This window comes from Acomys minous (assembly GCF_964271855.1).
Source record: "Acomys minous genome assembly, chromosome: 8".
NCBI classification, from domain to species: Eukaryota; Metazoa; Chordata; class Mammalia; order Rodentia; family Muridae; genus Acomys; species Acomys minous.
In genome coordinates, this window is record NC_140489.1 from 67,499,663 (window position 1) to 67,517,622 (window position 17,960).

The 17,960-nt window shown below is 35.6% G+C and overlaps 1 protein-coding gene across 11 annotated transcripts in view; it reads left to right on the top strand.

Annotated features, from left to right (window-relative positions):
* NOVA1 (NOVA alternative splicing regulator 1) overlaps nt 1–17,960 on the top strand; it is a 136,660-nt gene that overhangs the window by 104,197 nt on the left and 14,503 nt on the right. For 8 of the 11 annotated variants that reach the window (XM_084793246.1, XM_084793250.1, XM_084793251.1 and 5 more), the window contains 2 exons: nt 4,950–5,021; nt 17,011–17,960. The exon at nt 17,011–17,960 is cut by the window's right edge and continues 2,131 nt beyond it. In XM_084793246.1, coding sequence (XP_084649372.1) covers nt 4,950–5,021; nt 17,011–17,960 — 1,022 coding nt within the window. The remainder of the gene's footprint in view (nt 1–4,949; nt 5,022–17,010) is intronic. The other 3 variants (XM_084793249.1, XM_084793252.1, XM_084793248.1) reach the window with 2 other exon arrangements.

Consider the following 17,960-nt stretch of genomic DNA (forward strand, 5'->3'; position numbering starts at 1 on the left):
AAATAATTGTTTTCATGGAATAGGTAAAAGTGGTTGTCTCGAGGCTTAGAAGTTTTCATCTTAATTCATAGACTTTGAAGGCATCTGGCTGAGTGCTGCTCATTACAAGTGACATAATGTCTGCTTTTGCTGTAAGCACCAATCCCCAAATAATTTTTTCAAGTATTAATTACAAATATTCTTCTACACAAGGTTAAATGCAGAATAAAATTGGAATTTAAATTGTTGGAGTCAAATACCTTTTTTTATACAAACAGATTCAAGTGAAAAATGAAATAATAAATTTTGCTAGTATTTCCATAATTATTCTGGTTAATTGCTAGGGCTTGACAATTTTAAAGTTTGGCTTTTTTAAGAATTTAAGGTATAATTCGTACTTAAAATCAGAACCCAAATATAGTTCTCACCACATCGGGTTTTAAAAGTGATGGCTTATCATCGTCTGCTGTGGATTTCGAATTATGTCCTGCATTGTGTCCTAAGACACAGTTTAATAACTGAGTACATTTTGTAAACCACAATGCTCTGTCCAGATGTACTTATCCTTCTTGACTGGTGGCATCATACAGATGGAGTTTCTCAAGGATGCCCTGCATGCTCATTTCAAAAGTCCCCTGCAGGACAGTGATGAACGCGTTCAATGCCTGAGACCCAACATCATGTAATAGACGTTGTAGGCAACTCAATTCTTAATCCTGGACCCTTTTTAAAATCCAAGCTTCATAAGGAAAAACATAGGAAGGGAACTTAAACAGTTCTTTTACATTTAAAAATGCCAAGAATTTTTTTAATCTGTCCAGAATTTTACTTGTGTCCTAAATTGGCAAAAAAAAAAAAAAAAAAAAAAAAAAGCATTGTCTATTTCTGAATATCACTCATTCAAACATAAACTTATTAAAATACTTTATTTGTAAAATATATGAAATCCTTGCCCTTGATACTACCGTGTCTTGTAGTAGTGCTTAACCTGTGAAAATATGAAAGCATATTTATATTCCAGAGGAGCAATATAAGCAGTGTGCCATAAGTCTCAGGATAGTCCAGTTAGGCAAAAAAAAGATGAGAAAGGCCCATCTTGGAAGGATGAGATATGATCTATTTAGAGAGAAGACTGCCACAGTCCTGAGTAGTAGCAGGACTGGCTGACTTAGACTATATGCACTAATGTTTAGCAAAATCAGTGTTAGTTAAGTATGGTGGGGACAGATAAGCAAGACCTCACATATTTGGCTGAAGGATACTATAGAGTACAAAATCATTCCTCAATTTCTGAAAGAGCTCCTTTCATTAATCTTAAAGATTATTATTTAAAAAGTGGAGGCTTCTTTTCCTTTGGCTCTTTGTTGTGCTTTAACCAGATTTTGAAGGTTTATCCATGCATTGTTACTGGTAAGAAAATAAAAATGAATAGACCAATAGACTAATGTTGATGTTTAAGACAGACAGGATTTTCATCAAAAGTAATAAGCTAATTGGACAGTTGCTTTTATATTTTGTTCTTAAATAGTAGTATACGTGGTTTGTTTAACAGAACACTACAAAGTTTGGTGAACTTTGTGATTAGTGAAAGAATATTACTGGCTGGTAGGCAGATGAGCAGAAAGAGAACAATTGAGATCTGTTGCTCATTAATTTTCCTGCTTTATCTGCAAATATTAGATGTTCTTAACAACTGATTGTTATACAATTGTTAGAAGAAAAATTATATTTATAATAGTATTTGTTTATGGTAATAGTCTCTGAGCCAACAAAACTCACATTTTAACAAGAATTCATCATATACTTTGTTGAAACTTTAGTTTGTAGTTCCCCAAAGCTTAGTTATATCAATATTTTACTAAATGTCTAGTGTTAAAAATCTTGATATTTAAAAAATGAGTATATGTCAAAGAGTCCATAGTCCTTGGAAGAAGCACACAGATCTCCCTGAGTTCAAGGCCAGTCAGGTCTACTTCCCAAGTTCCAGTCAATTTAAGGCTATATAATGAAACCCTGTCTTAAAAAAACAAAAACACGTTTCTGTAACAAGTAATTCGGCCTATATTATCTAATAAATTGCTGAATAGCCGTTCAAGAAATGTAAGTAAAAGGGTAGGCTTCCCTTTGAAAGGAAAAGGAGAAGGAGGACTCAAAGTTACTGTGTCCTCCATGATCACTACTGGAAACTGAAAAAAAATATAGAAAAATATTTGCTTTACAAATACTGTATGTTCCATATATGGATGTTACATGGATAGTCAGTTTATTACCTATTTGCAATGTATTTTATTAGGTAGCCACTTCATAATCACCATATGTTAACAACCACATAATAAGTTGATACAAATATTTTACTCATAAAATAGAAAAGAAAACATTGTACACTTGTTATTTTATGTCAAAACACTTTAAATGGATTTATCTGTAGACTTAAGAACAAATTTCCCAACTATTCCATTGCCCTAGTTAATAGAAGCCTTGAAAATACAGGCATTACTGTAACATATTCATATTCATCTGTTTATTGGGGCAATTTTCCTTCTATGATTAGAAAAAGCAACTGAAAGGAAAACTTCTTGGAGTGTATTTATTATTGCAAATTATAAAATGAGGATGCATTTGTGCATCAAAGGACCTGTATGAGTAGTATCTGGGAAACGTGACAAGTTGTCACATTTTTCTGTCCTTACTACATCTAATATTTCACCCTAGAAAATACAGTACCTCTTTGCTGTGACATTTCAAAAAGCTCATCCTTTAAAATACACACTTGATTAATTCTCACCTATGTGAAATATTAAAATGTAGCTTCTTATCTAATCACCATGCTTAATGATAAAACTTTGTTATTTAAAGCACATTAATATAATTCTGGTTTAAATTATTTATTTTAGTCATAGAAGAAAGGAAGAGCAACCAAATTAGTAAGAACAATTTTGACGAATATGAGTTGTATCAATTATTAATAGATATTCAGAATATATGAAAATCATAAAGAATAGCAATAAAATTTTGACAGATCATTTGAATCTAAGTTATTACAAATCCTGAGCTTCACATTACCACTTTTTACATCTATCTCTTTGCACTGTTTAAGCCCCTCACTGAGGGTTTGTATCTGGAACAAGATATTATCCAGTATTTTAGACGGATTCTGTCACGATGAGCACAGACATGCAGAATCTGGCTTCAGTATAAGAAGATCTGATCCTGGGAGAAAGAGGCTCTAGCCTTTACATCTCTTTAGTCATAAACTTGAATGTTGGACTGAGGTTAGTCCAGAACAGATGCTTAAATGTGTGTGAGCCCTCCCATAACACCATGCCATTAAGCTAGGTTGGCTTTAATATTGTATTCATACAGCATGTAGTAGCGTGATGTGATGCCCACAGTGCCTCAATATATCATTGCCTGGAAAAGAAACTACATGGTAAAGTGGCTTTTAATGATTGACAATAACATTCCTCTAGAAGGTTCGCAAGGATTAATCACAATGTGCCCAAATAGAAAACAAAAACTTGAAACTTTTGAAAGTCTTCATAAGGCTTTCCGCAGACTTAGCACCTTTTCGTGTTTTTTTGTGTGGCTTGAAAAAAATCATTAGCTTGACTCCACATTAGATCAACTACTTCTCCGATTATTTTAGGTTTTAAGAAAGAAAATATTTTAAGAGAAGGACTTAATGAAGCATAGACTAATGGCTCAAGCACTTTGATTGTGTCACTAGAAATCCATGAATTAACACAAAACCATCAGATTTAACATCACCTTTATTCTTAACTGCTTTGTTCTATATGAATTGGAAGGTTCTGACACTTTAAATACAAATATATGACCACAAATACTTTTATTAACTTTTCCTGACAATGTCAAGTCTCCATGTTTAGACCTTTGCTCATACTTCAATAATTTTGATGGACATAAACAAGGTAATATGTAATACTCCTTATGTAGGCTTATATAAACTGTAGAAAACTATCCCATTTGCCTATTAAGAAATACACATTTTCAAGGGTCTTGCCTAACTATATGATTTGTTAAGTGCACTACAACACTTAAATAAAACTCTGAACTCCTTAAACTTACTGCCTTGTTAGAAGTTAAAGGTTTATAAAAAATCCAGATAAGTGACTCAGGTAATATATATAGTTTGCTATGACACAGCACTGTAGCATATTACGTGATTATAAATGGATAGACAATCCAGTTCACAATATCTTGTGATTATTTTGCACATAGGCAGATGATGCTACACTATATTATACTCTTTCTCTATTTTTATTGTATCATTTAACATAAATGATAAAAATGATAATTTTTATAATGCTACCAGTTACATGTTTATTAATATGAGGCTAATGTTTACATTTTCAGATGGCTCTAAGTTTATTAAAAATTAATATTTTAGAAGATAATGTGATATTAAGAACTCAGAACTGCAAATTAAATTGCTTTTATGTATGGATCCCTAAATTCATGTGGAATCAGCCTGTTGGTGATTTTCAGCATATTAAGTAGGTGGATACTTCTATGCCAAAGTAAACTTCATTTCACCACTTCTTCAAATCTCTGACTGTATTCATTAATAGGAAAATGACTCTTCCAATTTTATTCATCTAACTTCTTGAATTTTCTTTGACATCTCTTTTTCCCCAAGCAAATTAGAGGGAAAGAAATGGGACTGCTATTCATGCATAAGGGCAGGATGCCTTTAGCACTCATGTGAGTTTCTATCAGTCACCATCATGATTTCAAGTCATGAATTTATTTTTACATGCTTATGCATGCATATTTACATGTATTAGTTACTCAGTTGATCTTAAATTCCATTAAATTTGAATGACTAGGAGGAAACCTTGTTCATAGGGTTTTTTTTCTCGTTATATTACATTTTATTTCATTTTGTTTTGTTTAATGATCAGCTTAAGGCTCATAAAGGTTGATTTGCTCCTGAACTGCTTTGTTCCCAGACATTGCCATCTTCCCCAACTACCACCAAGTCCTCTCCATCTGACCCCATGACCACCTCCAGAGCTAATCAGGTACAGTATCGCCCTCTCATCTACTCCATACTTTCACAGCGATTGCCTGCCAGCTGGAGAAAAAGATAATGGTGGGTTAAGGGTTTATTCGTTCATTCGCATATGTGCACCATGATCAGATTCCAAATAACCTAACAAATAAATATCAATCATCTTTTTTAATTTTACATACATTTTTAACTTCATTAACAAAACTATATATGCAGGCAGTAGATTTCATTAGAGTTTTGGATTCGCTCCTTTAAACTGTGATCAGTTTTACAACGAGGTCCTGAGGGTTAATTATTGAGCTCATCTTTTCATCTCTTTGAGTGTTTCTTCATAGAAGTTTTTATAAATAAATTAGGAAAATCATGTGAGTTATTTTGCAAGCAGTATCAACAATAAACATTTCTAGCTTGAAAATTGATGTAATGTTAGTGTTGTTTCATAATTGCAGACAGAATATATTTTCTTAATCTAGAACGCTTAATCATTTTCATTGCAAGAGTGCCAAACTTTGCAATGAGAATTATATCTTATTCTATTTGACAGTTGATTTAGAAATATCTATTGCAGGCCACCCTTCAAATTTGTTGAGTAATATAATTATTAAAATTTTGAAGCACATTTTCATTTTGTGTAAGTTGAGTTTTATTTAGGTGAGAGACTTTATTGCTTCTACTTTTCCTTTTTAGTAAAATAAGGCTTGTTGTGATCATTTAAATATTTACAGTTTATGTTTTCAAATACTTTTATTAGTTTATCAAAAGGTATTTCTATATATGTTGTCTGTGGCATTTTTTCATATTATTTAATTTAAAGCCATCAGGATCATTTTGTTCATCGACTGATTATAATAATTTTGCAACCTACAGGAAAATAAAATGACATAAGCAAATCTAAACTATCTTAGTATGCTGGTCTACAGTAGGAGCCTAGTTTTCTTTTTATGAAATGGCACTTCCTTTAACATAAGAATTTCATAATGCTCACATTTCGGCCCCCAGTTAAGTGACACCAGGAATGACACACTCAGCACTTTTCTCAGAACAAAGTGGTAGTGTAGAGGTGAGAAGGATGTGTTCTCAGCTTCCCTTCTTTTCTTCTGTTCCCTTATGCTTTAATTCTGTGGTGTAGAAACGCACCAAGGGAATCACTGCCTTTTGTTTTAAATTTCTCTCCTGTGTTCCATTAGTGTTTGATTTCTCCACAGATGAGTACAGCATAAACAAGACCATTGATTTTCTCAAAGTAAGATGCTAAGTAGAAAGCCAGTCTATTAATTTTGTCTCTGAAATTGGATTTGTATTTTATTTATTTGAATGTGGATTTTATGGAAAGATTCCTTAAAAAGAAAAGGCCAACTGTATCTACTTTCTGGTTAATGCTGTATTTTACCCTCTAGACATTTTATCATATATGCTGCTGCCAAATTTGATATCATAATATTTGAAATATAGGCAGTGTGGTTTCATATTCTGTCTACTGTGCTGATACATTTTGTTATTCACAATTTTCTTTGGGGGTTTATATTCTGTTCGTGTACAAAGAAGCTCCTGGATCACATGAAGCAATAATTAAAAGAAGAAGAGTAAATCGTTAATTTATGGAAAGCATTGTAGCTTATCTGTAGCATTTCATTCGTAGTAATTCATAAATCTCCCTGTACTTCTTCATGGCAGGTTCTCACTGGTTGGTAGTAGCAAAGGAACGGCATCTTTGTTGTTCACTCACACTTTAAATATGGAGCACTTAGTCCTTTCTTGAGAATTGTCCTAGGGAATTTACTAACTTATGTCTATAAATACAGTCTACTTAGGAAAATGTGGCTCAATGTAATAATCTTAAACTTTACAGAAGTAAAGTAATATGTATATTATACTCACATGCATATATATATATATTATACACATATATAGATTATACACATAGATATACATATATACTGATTTAAACTTCGTTTATATTTACCCAGCTATTTTCAAATATATTTCTACTTTTATAACTGACAGAATTGGAGAAAATTGGGGATTTCTATGTTAGGTTAAAAATTACTGCCATATGTTATAACTTGTATAATCTTGCTGTAAAAGCAGGAAAAAATCTTTTCCTAAGAAAATTTCTATAAGCAAAGCACATTACAGTCAAATAACTAACATTTGTGTTGTTTTCTAATCAAGACTGCAAAATGAATTTTGATCAAGTTCTCATTTGCAATTAATAGTTTGTGTTACTTAAACAGAACATCTAGAAATGAAAACCATAGCAGTAGTTCAGGGAATATGCTTGCTCTGCAGAGGCACCCTTCCAAAACTTTTCATTCCAAAGTTTGTCATGTTTAACACTTGACTTTTATTTATTTTATTCTTCAGCTTCCTTAATATGCTTCCTTGGGACACACATTCTGAGGACCTTATAGTTTAGTAGTAATGCCCCTTGAAAACAGAAGATCCCCTGTGTGAAGAAGCTTCATAAAGTCATAGTGAGAAGAGAACAATAGTACAAACTGTATGTGGTGAGGACCTTGTCTTGGTATTTACGCTGAGTAAGCCCATGGGAAACTCAAATGCTTAGTTTCTTAAGTTTCTTTCATCTGGCATATGAAAGTCCCCAACTCTTCTCACAGTGGTGCAGTGTCTGCATGTATTCATTTAAAGGGAGTTTGAAAAATATTAGTCTTTAAAAGCAAGTTACTAGGTAAATAGCTTGTTTGAAATGCTTGAGTTAACAACAGTCCAATACTAGTCTTGTCCTTTCTGAAGTCTAAGGTATTTCTTGGGGCCAAGTTCACCACCCTTAGCTTAGTTCTATAATTACCATCTAGAGAGTGTGCACTGGCTCTTGCTTAGTAGTGAAATGCCACAGACTCTACGGGAAACAGTTGGTAAAGCTAACATGGCTACATATTATTTTCTTTTTATGTGTTTAATATTTTAAGATGAATGTTTGCAGCTTTAATATATATGAAGTTTTGATGTGAAAAAAAATAGAAAGCAAAGAAAATTGGTTAATTTTCGGAAGCATCAACAGGTTCAGTAGCATTTATCAATTCCGAGATGATGCTTGTTTACCCTGTCATCCTATCATAGTTTTATAAGTCAGGCAGGCAGTAGTGCCTGGTTATCAGGAGGGGCCACAGATAACAGGGGCAAGCTAAGAACTGTCTTTTCTTCCCCTTCTCTTCCATTGCTCATGCCTCTTCCCCTTTCCCAGCCCACAACCTCACACATACTTTACTGAAGTCATTGAAGCCAACAGAAGAAAACGTCCATTAACTGATGCGACAGTACTTACCGGACCAACACTTCACACCCATGACTTTTGCCTTTTTACTTTTTCCAGACATCTCTCTCTCTCTGCTTCTTAGAGAGTCAGTTATTTCACTTGTACGATGAGCATACCCTTTTCCTATTACTGAAGGATACCTTTCTTTAACTTTAACTATATCCTTCTTTATCAAGTTTTGACTCCCTGTAGAAATATTCCAAACTGCATACAAAGGTCTTTCTTTAGGTTTTTAAATTTAGATTTTAACTCTCATACATGTATGCAGTGTCTTGTGGTGAGAATATTCACCCTGCTCCTTACCCTCTCTTCTCCCCTTCCACTCCCGTCTCCCACCTGTAAGCACTGAAGAACCTGCTTTCATTATCTGCCATTTCCCCCACAAACTAACGGCTCTTCTAGTCCTTCATAGTCAAATTCACTGGAGTATTATCTCCAGTCTGCTTCTGTTGTTCCTAAGTCTACTCTAGTAAGGCTCTTACCTCCACCACCCTAGCGGTTCAGCAGAGGAGCACATCAGTGGTAGCCACACTGCCAACTCCAGGTGTTTTCTCGGACTGCACACCATTAACCGGCCAGCGCAGTGTGTCCCATTTTGCTATGTCCACTTCTGTGCTGTGCTTCCTCTACTTGGTGTCCAGGATTCTACTCCACCTTTGTGTTCCTCCCTCGCTGTGTTATGCTGATCCTGATTCTGGTCTCTTACTCCCCCTTTGTTCCTATCTCACTAATGGAATGTCCTAGTCTTCAGATGTGGAGCTTCTGAGCATCGTATATATTGCCTTTTCTATGCTGTTATATGCACAATGTATGCCTTGGGGGTTCTCTTTTCCTTTCATAACTTAAATGTTACCATATAAAGAACATTTCTCATGGATCCAGAGACTGGAGAGTCCAGGATCTAAAAGTGCCAGCACCATGTAAGAGCCCTCTCACAGCATACTCAAATGGCAGATGGTAGAGGGCCAGAGAAGGGAAGCAATGCAGTGTCTGCATGTAGCAGAAGAGAGAGAAGCCATTCCAACAAACATGTAATATAGCAATAGTAACCCCTGTATGAGGGCAGAGCCCACAAACTGTCACACTGCTGAAAAGCCTGGCCTCCTGAAACTGTTGCATTGTCATCAAATTACAGCATATGAATTGTGCAGAAGGCAAAAACTCCCTCTCAAACTGTAGCAACCACCAAAGAACAGAATCTTTCTGAGGGTTTCCACAAACTTCTTACCATATTTTGATGTTTGTGATTTAAATTTATAATTTCCAAAAATATTTTCTAAAATTTAACCTTCGGGTCCCAGGTACCTTGAACTTGCCTCTCACAGTGCAACTCCAGACAGTGTGCAGCTGCCTGTGTAATGTCACACATCTGACTGCTACCTTCCCTTCAACAGTTCCGAGACCACCCTAATCCTTATCCTTCTAAACTGTCAAAAGTTTGTATTGTCATGGCTACATCTGAAATGTTCTAAATCAATTTACCCAGTAAAATCCAACATACCCAAAGCTGCACCAGCACTGATGACGATCTGCCTCTGACCACACTGCTGCTTTTATCTGATCCCAGCACTGCCCCTCGCTCCCTCTGGGCATTCCCACCACACAGTTGCTGCTCCTTTCCCACACCAGCAGGTTCTTCCTCAGTGTTCTGTTCTTGCTTCTTTCTGAATGTGAAATTGTAATCTCAGAAGTCTGTTTAGTTAAAACCTTTGTAATCATTCAAGACTGTTCCAAATCCACCTATTCCAGGAGACCCCTCAACTGCCTTGTTTAGAACCTCTCTCTGGCCTCCCTCCTACCCCTGCACTCCTGAGTTCATTTTTCATGCTGTTCTTTGTTCTACTGTCTTGGGAGTCCATGCACTTTCTCACTGATCCATCTGTTGTATACTGTGCGCCCCATCATTCCTTTAGAACCTTACATTGTATGACAGTAGGAACTTTCTCCATTTTACTTTTTGGTGTATGAAGCAGAATCTGGAGCGTAGTAGGTTCTGAAAAGGTATCTATTAAGTGACTAGCAGTAGATAGAGCAGGGTCGTATGTTTTATATAGTCCTTCTAGTGAAGGACTATTTTATTTGTTTCTAGTAGTATGAACCAGATAGAAGAAATTGATTTATCAAATAAAGAGATTAACCTAAAGAATATATTCTTTGCTGTACTTTCCTCCTATTCAGCTGTGACAACATCCCTGATACATGAAGCATTTCTCAATTCTTATGGATAAATAAAACAATAATCCAGTAGAAAAATGAGTGGAATTCAGGAAAGGTAACTTCTAGAGAAGGGAATAGAAATGTCTGTCACAAGGTTAAACTTTTTCCGAGATAGAATTTTGTGTAAGTATATATGATACATGTGTATCAGAGTCAGAAACAATGTGTGTGCTTAAAAGTCACATAAATGTGTGTGTTAAGTACACAGAAATGCTCATGCACACACAATGTGAATAAAGGAAGTACTGTGGTACATCTCTTAAGAATTTCACCGAAGGGCTGTGCTGATGAATGAGTGTGTAAGGCAGCATTGTTTACACTCACAAAAGTAGGAAAAACTACTTGATCTTTAATAGTATAATTCAGGACTGTTACGTGGGAAACCTATGAAGGGGGTAGAAAAGAGCCTTATGAAGTGGTCTCCAGTAGCTTTTGTCTGTGAACTAAAGGAAAGTAAGTTGTTAAGAAGCATGTCCCTCATTTTAGTGGTCAGAAGTATCTGCCATGTTCTGTGTTTGAACGCATGAGGGTGATAACAGAAAGATGAAAGATCACTAGCTTTTTATTACCATGTCTTTCCTCCTAAAGGTTAGTGAAGAATGACAACAGGATGAAGACGCAGGTATCAGTTCTGATGCACGTGATGCATTAAGTAGAAAATAGAAGTCGGTCAAGGGATAGACTTGATATTTTGTGTGCCTCCAAGCTGCTGCGTGCTCTGATTTGGTATACATCTTGGAATGTGCTAGCGAATGTCAGAAAGGGCCCCTGGGGAGAGACCTCTGTCCCAGACAGGTGCTAGGTTACTGTAAGGGAATGGCCATTGTTTTGTGTTTTAAAATTATACCAAATTAAGTTATTGTATCATGAGTGCAACTTTATTATCTTTCACAGTTATTATATCAGAAAGTCTTGGGCCCAGATTCATGTCAAAGCACTTGTGGGGGCAAGATAACATACATTTGAACAGTTTGATACCTACAGAAACTTTAGTGTAGGTATTAGTTTAGGATTGAAAAAGTCTGCTAAATAATATGATTTAAGGTACAAAGACATATTGTTCAAAAGGTATTTTTCTGTCTGCCGTTGCATTAACAGACTTACCTATAGTCAGATATGATTAGATTTGTTTCCTTGGGAGAGCTTTATATGCAAATTATAACCATTGCTTATACTGTTATTGCCAAAAACTATGGAACTCAGTTAAGCAGATGCTTTCTTCCCATGCTTTCCTCATTGCCAGTACCTCCACTGTTAGTATAAGTGTGGATGTGTATATAAACACATACACACACAGAGATACACATGTACATACACAGATACACATACATAGACATACATACACATGCACACACTCACATGCACACATGCACACATACAAACACACATGCATGCATCTTCATAATGTGGCTTTACAGTGGTGAATTTACTGCTGTAATACCTTATATAATTTGAAAATTCAGATTTTTCCCTTTAATACTGTATTAATCATTATTTAACCACTCTTTGCATTAACCATATCTGGGTAACACCATGTATTTCTATGGCAGAAATTACTCTTTCTCTTTAACTCAAACTCTCCAGAGCCATAACCATTCATCTGCTTAACATTTTCAGGTTAGGGTCTAATACGTATATCAAGCTGAAAATATCCGTAATAGGTTTCTTTCTAGCCATGTCTGGTCCTTTCTCCCCACCATCTGCATCACTGAACACAGTCCCTGATTTTGCTCAGAGCCACTTTCATTTTCACCTTTTACGTTGAATATTGAATTCAGTGAAAAATAAAAAAGAGCCCCTAGCTTGCATATTTTAAAAATAAAAATTTTCAGATATACTTTTCTACTAACTAGAATTAAGAATTCTTGAGCATATGTTTTAGTACATATATCCCCAAAATGCATGTGGGAGGACTTAATAATTCAATGAGTAACCTTTTTTTTATTTATCCTGTGAATAATTACAGATAGCTCTTCTATAAACAGAAATAATTTTAGCAAAATCTTATTCTTAAAAGCAGCAAAACTATCCTAAATTATTCTTGCTTTTAAAATAGACTTCCCTTCCATATTGCATCATTTTACAACTTCTGTGGTTCCCTGCAGTTGACTCTAACAGCTTTCCTTTTCCCATCACTGATGAGAGCACTTGTCATCGCAGCGTAACAGTGGTAGTCTGAAGTGTTTCTGTGCTGAAAAGCATGGACTGTTTGCTTTTCCTCCTTCCAGCTGCAGCTCCCAAGCAATGATGCAATGCAACTTTAAAATGGACATCATTGACAAAAAAAGAAGAATACTTCAGACGCAAAGCAAAGTAATGTTAAGCCAAATAATAAGTATGTTAAATTTTTTCCCTTTAGAAAAATTTTGGAGATTACTGTTCATTTTCTGTTCCTTTGGGAGTCACACAATAGGGGGTTCATAGTCTCTCCATCACTATCTTAGCTTATAGGCAGAAGAGAAAACGAAGTATGAAAAAGAAACAAAATGAGGCACAGCATCCACAAAACTTCTAGAGATACTCATCTATTTCAGGTATAGTTTGAATTGAAAATACAAAGCTTGAATCAAAATGGAAGGACATTCATAGTACTTGAATGAGTTCATAGATGCCTACATTGAGCCCTTCTCACCACTTAATCAAATAACACTCAGTCCTAGACCTTTAAAATTAATCTACCCTTGTAAGTCTGAATTAGAGGAACTGCTAGCCTTAGAAACTATAACACATGGTGGAAATATACTTTAAGAAATGAACGTGTAGGAATAAGCCAGATGTTACATATTGTTTGTCAGTGTAACAATAGTGGTTTGTTATATTTTTTAATTTTTTACATATACATTTATATTATTACATATATATACAATAAACTACCTACAGCAATAAAAAACACAAAACAATCAGGAATTATATAAATGTTATATTAATAGTGTTTTGAATATTTGTATTTGTCAACCTTTAAGAAAATATCTTTCCTATCTTGGTGCATCTAAAATTATGAATGTAAATCAATTTCTACCATATCTCATCTTTATCAACTTAAAACATCTATCTAGACCTAAAAACTTCTTAACTCCTAAACAACTAAGCTTAATTGTAAAACTAAACTATCTGGTCTTCAACCCCATCAGAGACTTGAGAAGGAATAAAATTAATTATCTGAGTAGACAGGAAGTTCAGGTTAGCAGCTACCAAAATAAGGAAATGAGAGAGTGAGTTTGTTGCCTGAACAGTCCCCCAAAACTCTCTATAATGTTGGAGCATCATCTTCAGCCTTCTGGCCCAATATATCTGACAGACATATTTGTGAGGCAGAAAATATTGAGGACTTGCTGACCTTGTCTTGGCAGAGTTTGGCCATCAACTCTGCCTGCATCCAAGCTTGTCCATTTTTACGCAGAATTCTGTCTGTGACAGAAATGAGGACATTTTTCCTGGTGGCTGGTTTGCTACATTTGAAGCCATCTCCATAATGAGGTTCTTTTATGTTCATCGTCTTCTTTGAGGTAGGCTGGGTGTTGCCAGGAGTTAACCTGTCTTATTGTCAAAGAATCCTTAAGTTTAATTTTGATACAATGCTATAGAAGTCAAATTTAAGATTATTCTTCACAAACATTATATGTATTTCTACTCTAATATAAAGTATCGTACCCAGACAACTCAACTATAATCCAAGGCTTACTTCCAATACTTTGAACGTGCTATTGCACCCTGCTTATGATAATTAAGTAATACAAGTTCATTGTTAGTTGATCAAATAATTGTCATGTCAATTGCTATCCTATTTTTATCAGAAGAATATACATCCTAGGTTTAATAGATAGATATGATCCTATAGAAAGATAAGATAAAATAGTTAAATAAGGTCTTCAAAAATCTCAGAGACCTACAGAATATGGCATTTAAACAGTGTTGGGTTTTTAAATGACAAAAATCCTGGTAGTGTTGGTTTCAGAAACTTTCTGGCAAGATTAAGTCATCACTGCATTTAACTTTTGAATACCTTGATATATGCTTGGTGTAACTTGACATTTTAGAACTTGAGATGATAAACATTACTCTTGATTAAGAAACCAAAGTCAGAGTTTAGAGCTATGTGGTTAAGAGTTTTTACTACTTTTGCAAAAGACATGGGTTCAGTCCCCAGACTCCCCCAAAAGTCTTGAAACTATATATAGTTCCAGCTCCAGTAGATATGATGCCCTCTTCTGGCCTCAGCAGCCACCATATATGTGTGATACAATTACAGACATACAAGCAAAATACACACAGAAAATAAAGTTTTTTAATTAAAAAATACTGAACCCAATGTTGTGTGTCTTAAACATATGATGTCTCTCTGTGTCTATTGTCAATCATCTTTTAAATAAGTTTATTCCTATACAAATATATTTTTTGCTTTATTTCTTTGGTGATTACTCATGGGTCACTTAGTCCAGGGTCAAGTAGTAATGGTAAAGTCAGATGAGAGGGTGTCCTAAAGGAAGCTGGCTTTTTGTACTAACTACTGCTCAGGAGAAATGACCTAAGATACATAGATAAAACAACACTTTGGGGTATGAGGTTTGTTTTGTTTGGGGAAGGGATTTTTTTGTTTTTCATAGGTAGCCACAGCTGGAAGGCACAGAAGATCAAAGGCAAAGATGGAAAACAGTGTGGGGTATACTCAGGATTCACACTTGAAATATGGATTGAGTGTGGGGTTTGTAACTGTTTCACAGGCCATGAGACCAAGAGGAGACATGCTAGAACTGGGGCACAGTCCAGAGAGGTGCGCATACTAATGGGAAACTGGGTCGCTCAGGGCAGAATCTTACTAGGAAGAGTGACTGGAGGATTTTGGATAGATTTTTCTTAGAATTTCCATATGTATGATAAAACTTAACGTCTGTTCTAATTCATCGTTATAATAGCTTAAGGTAAAATTAGGGTTAGCATTATAACTATAATTTTTTGAAGACAAATAATTTTCTGGGAAAAAGTCTACTAAAATTAATAAGCTATTAAAAAGCTTTTCTAATATTCTCCATAAAATAAAATTAACTTAACTTAGTTGGCAACTTTGAATCTATTCGCCATCCATAAAAAGTGGCTTTATATTTGGATTTTTTAGCTTTCAAAAATTAAACTATTTTAATAAAAGGATTATATAAAATTAGAAAAATAATTTTACTTATGCAGAAAAATCTAGGCATGTGTGTAAGTTGTCTAAACACACTCGTATGTGCCCACTCTGGAACATGGATGTATAGTCACTGCCTGCTGCCTTCAAGAGCAGAACGAGCAGATCTCACAGACGTGCTTAAAATGTTCCTTTGCAGATCTGTGTTCTAAAGGGAGCATCTCTGATACTTGCTACATACGAGCTAATAAATTACAGAAAGTCTCAAGTTCAGACACTAAACTACCACGTAGATGTTAGAGGTGATTCAGCCACCGGGTCTAATGTCTGCCCCACATGGAGAATGAAGAAGTTACTTCAGTGCCCTGACAGTGGCTATGGTTACAGATTTGATGAGCCCCAGGAGGGCCATGGATGGTTATGTGGACATCAACAAATACAAGCTCAAAGTTAATACCTAGCTTTTAAATTTTAGACTTTCTGGGAATGTTACATTTATATACTTGTACAGTACTATTTTCTTATGAGCAAGTCAGGATGTGCTGATTCTTGTGGCAGGACACTCAGTATAAATTAACAAAATGGCCACATTAGACTCAATGACTACAGTAATTTCTTATCATCACTTGGCAATAGGGTAATAAATACAACTGTCTTCTAAACACAGAATCACCTCATCAGAATGTCTAGGTTGTGTAACACTAAAATCCCCTTAATTTAGGAAACATCTTAAATAATTATTAATAATTTGGGTCAGTTTTATAAACTTAAATGATTATTTGTCCAATTGAAAAAATAGAATGCTAATAATTGTTTTATTGATCTTTACTTCTAAATATAGCCACAAAACAAATAAGATATTTGTGACTAACCCCCAAATACTAGGAAATAAGGAACATGAAATTAATGTGTTGAAAGAGTTAAGTGGGTATTTTCTACCGCTGTCTTTGTTAACTTTGCTTTCATAATTCTACACTGTCTATTCATGTTTCTTGGAGCAGAGAGTTTCTTTAAGCTTCAACGGATGAAGAACCAGTAGCAGCATTATGATTTTTGAACCATATGAAGATATTGATGTATAGTTATAAGTCCCTCTTTTTTTGACATTCTGATTTCTCATAGACTGTATTGCAAATGCAGAGATTTAAGGAACTTTTTGTTCAATAATTTTGACTTGATTGCTTTTTCCTTTGAAAACTTCCATTGTACAAGGTAGTTTTATTAAAATATGATAAAAGTCACTTTAAAGTTGTGGTATTTCCATCTTAATAAATTATGTTTAAACTAATTATCAATTATTGTACTTTTTCTAGGATAGCAAAGTAATATGATATATGTGCACAAAACAGAAGTATTATTTATACGTATTTTTTTTAATTACAGGTAAAGATTATAGTTCCCAACAGCACAGCAGGTCTGATAATAGGGAAGGGAGGTGCTACTGTGAAGGCTATAATGGAGCAGTCAGGGGCTTGGGTGCAGCTTTCCCAGAAACCTGATGGGATCAACTTGCAAGAGAGGGTTGTCACTGTGAGTGGAGAACCTGAACAAAACCGAAAAGCTGTTGAACTTATCATCCAGAAGATTCAAGAGGATCCACAGAGTGGCAGCTGTCTCAATATCAGTTATGCCAACGTGACAGGTCCAGTGGCAAATTCCAATCCAACCGGATCTCCTTATGCAAACACTGCTGAAGTGTTACCAAGTGCTGCAGCAGCCGCAGGGCTATTAGGACATGCTAACCTTGCTGGCGTTGCGGCCTTCCCAGCAGTGTTATCTGGCTTCACGGGCAATGACCTGGTGGCCATCACCTCTGCACTTAATACATTAGCCAGCTACGGATATAATCTCAACACCTTAGGTTTAGGTCTCAGCCAAGCAGCAGCAACGGGGGCTTTGGCTGCAGCAGCTGCCAGTGCCAACCCAGCAGCAGCAGCAGCCAACTTGTTGGCCACCTATGCCAGTGAAGCCTCAGCCAGCGGCAGCACAGCTGGTGGGACGGCGGGGACATTTGCATTAGGTAGCCTGGCTGCTGCTACTGCTGCAACCAATGGATACTTTGGAGCTGCCTCGCCCCTAGCTGCCAGTGCCATTCTAGGGACAGAGAAATCCACAGATGGATCCAAGGATGTAGTTGAAATAGCAGTTCCAGAAAACTTAGTTGGTGCAATACTTGGCAAAGGAGGGAAAACCTTAGTGGAATACCAGGAGTTGACTGGTGCAAGGATACAGATCTCCAAAAAGGGAGAATTCGTACCTGGCACAAGGAATCGGAAGGTAACCATTACTGGAACACCAGCTGCAACACAGGCTGCTCAGTATTTAATTACGCA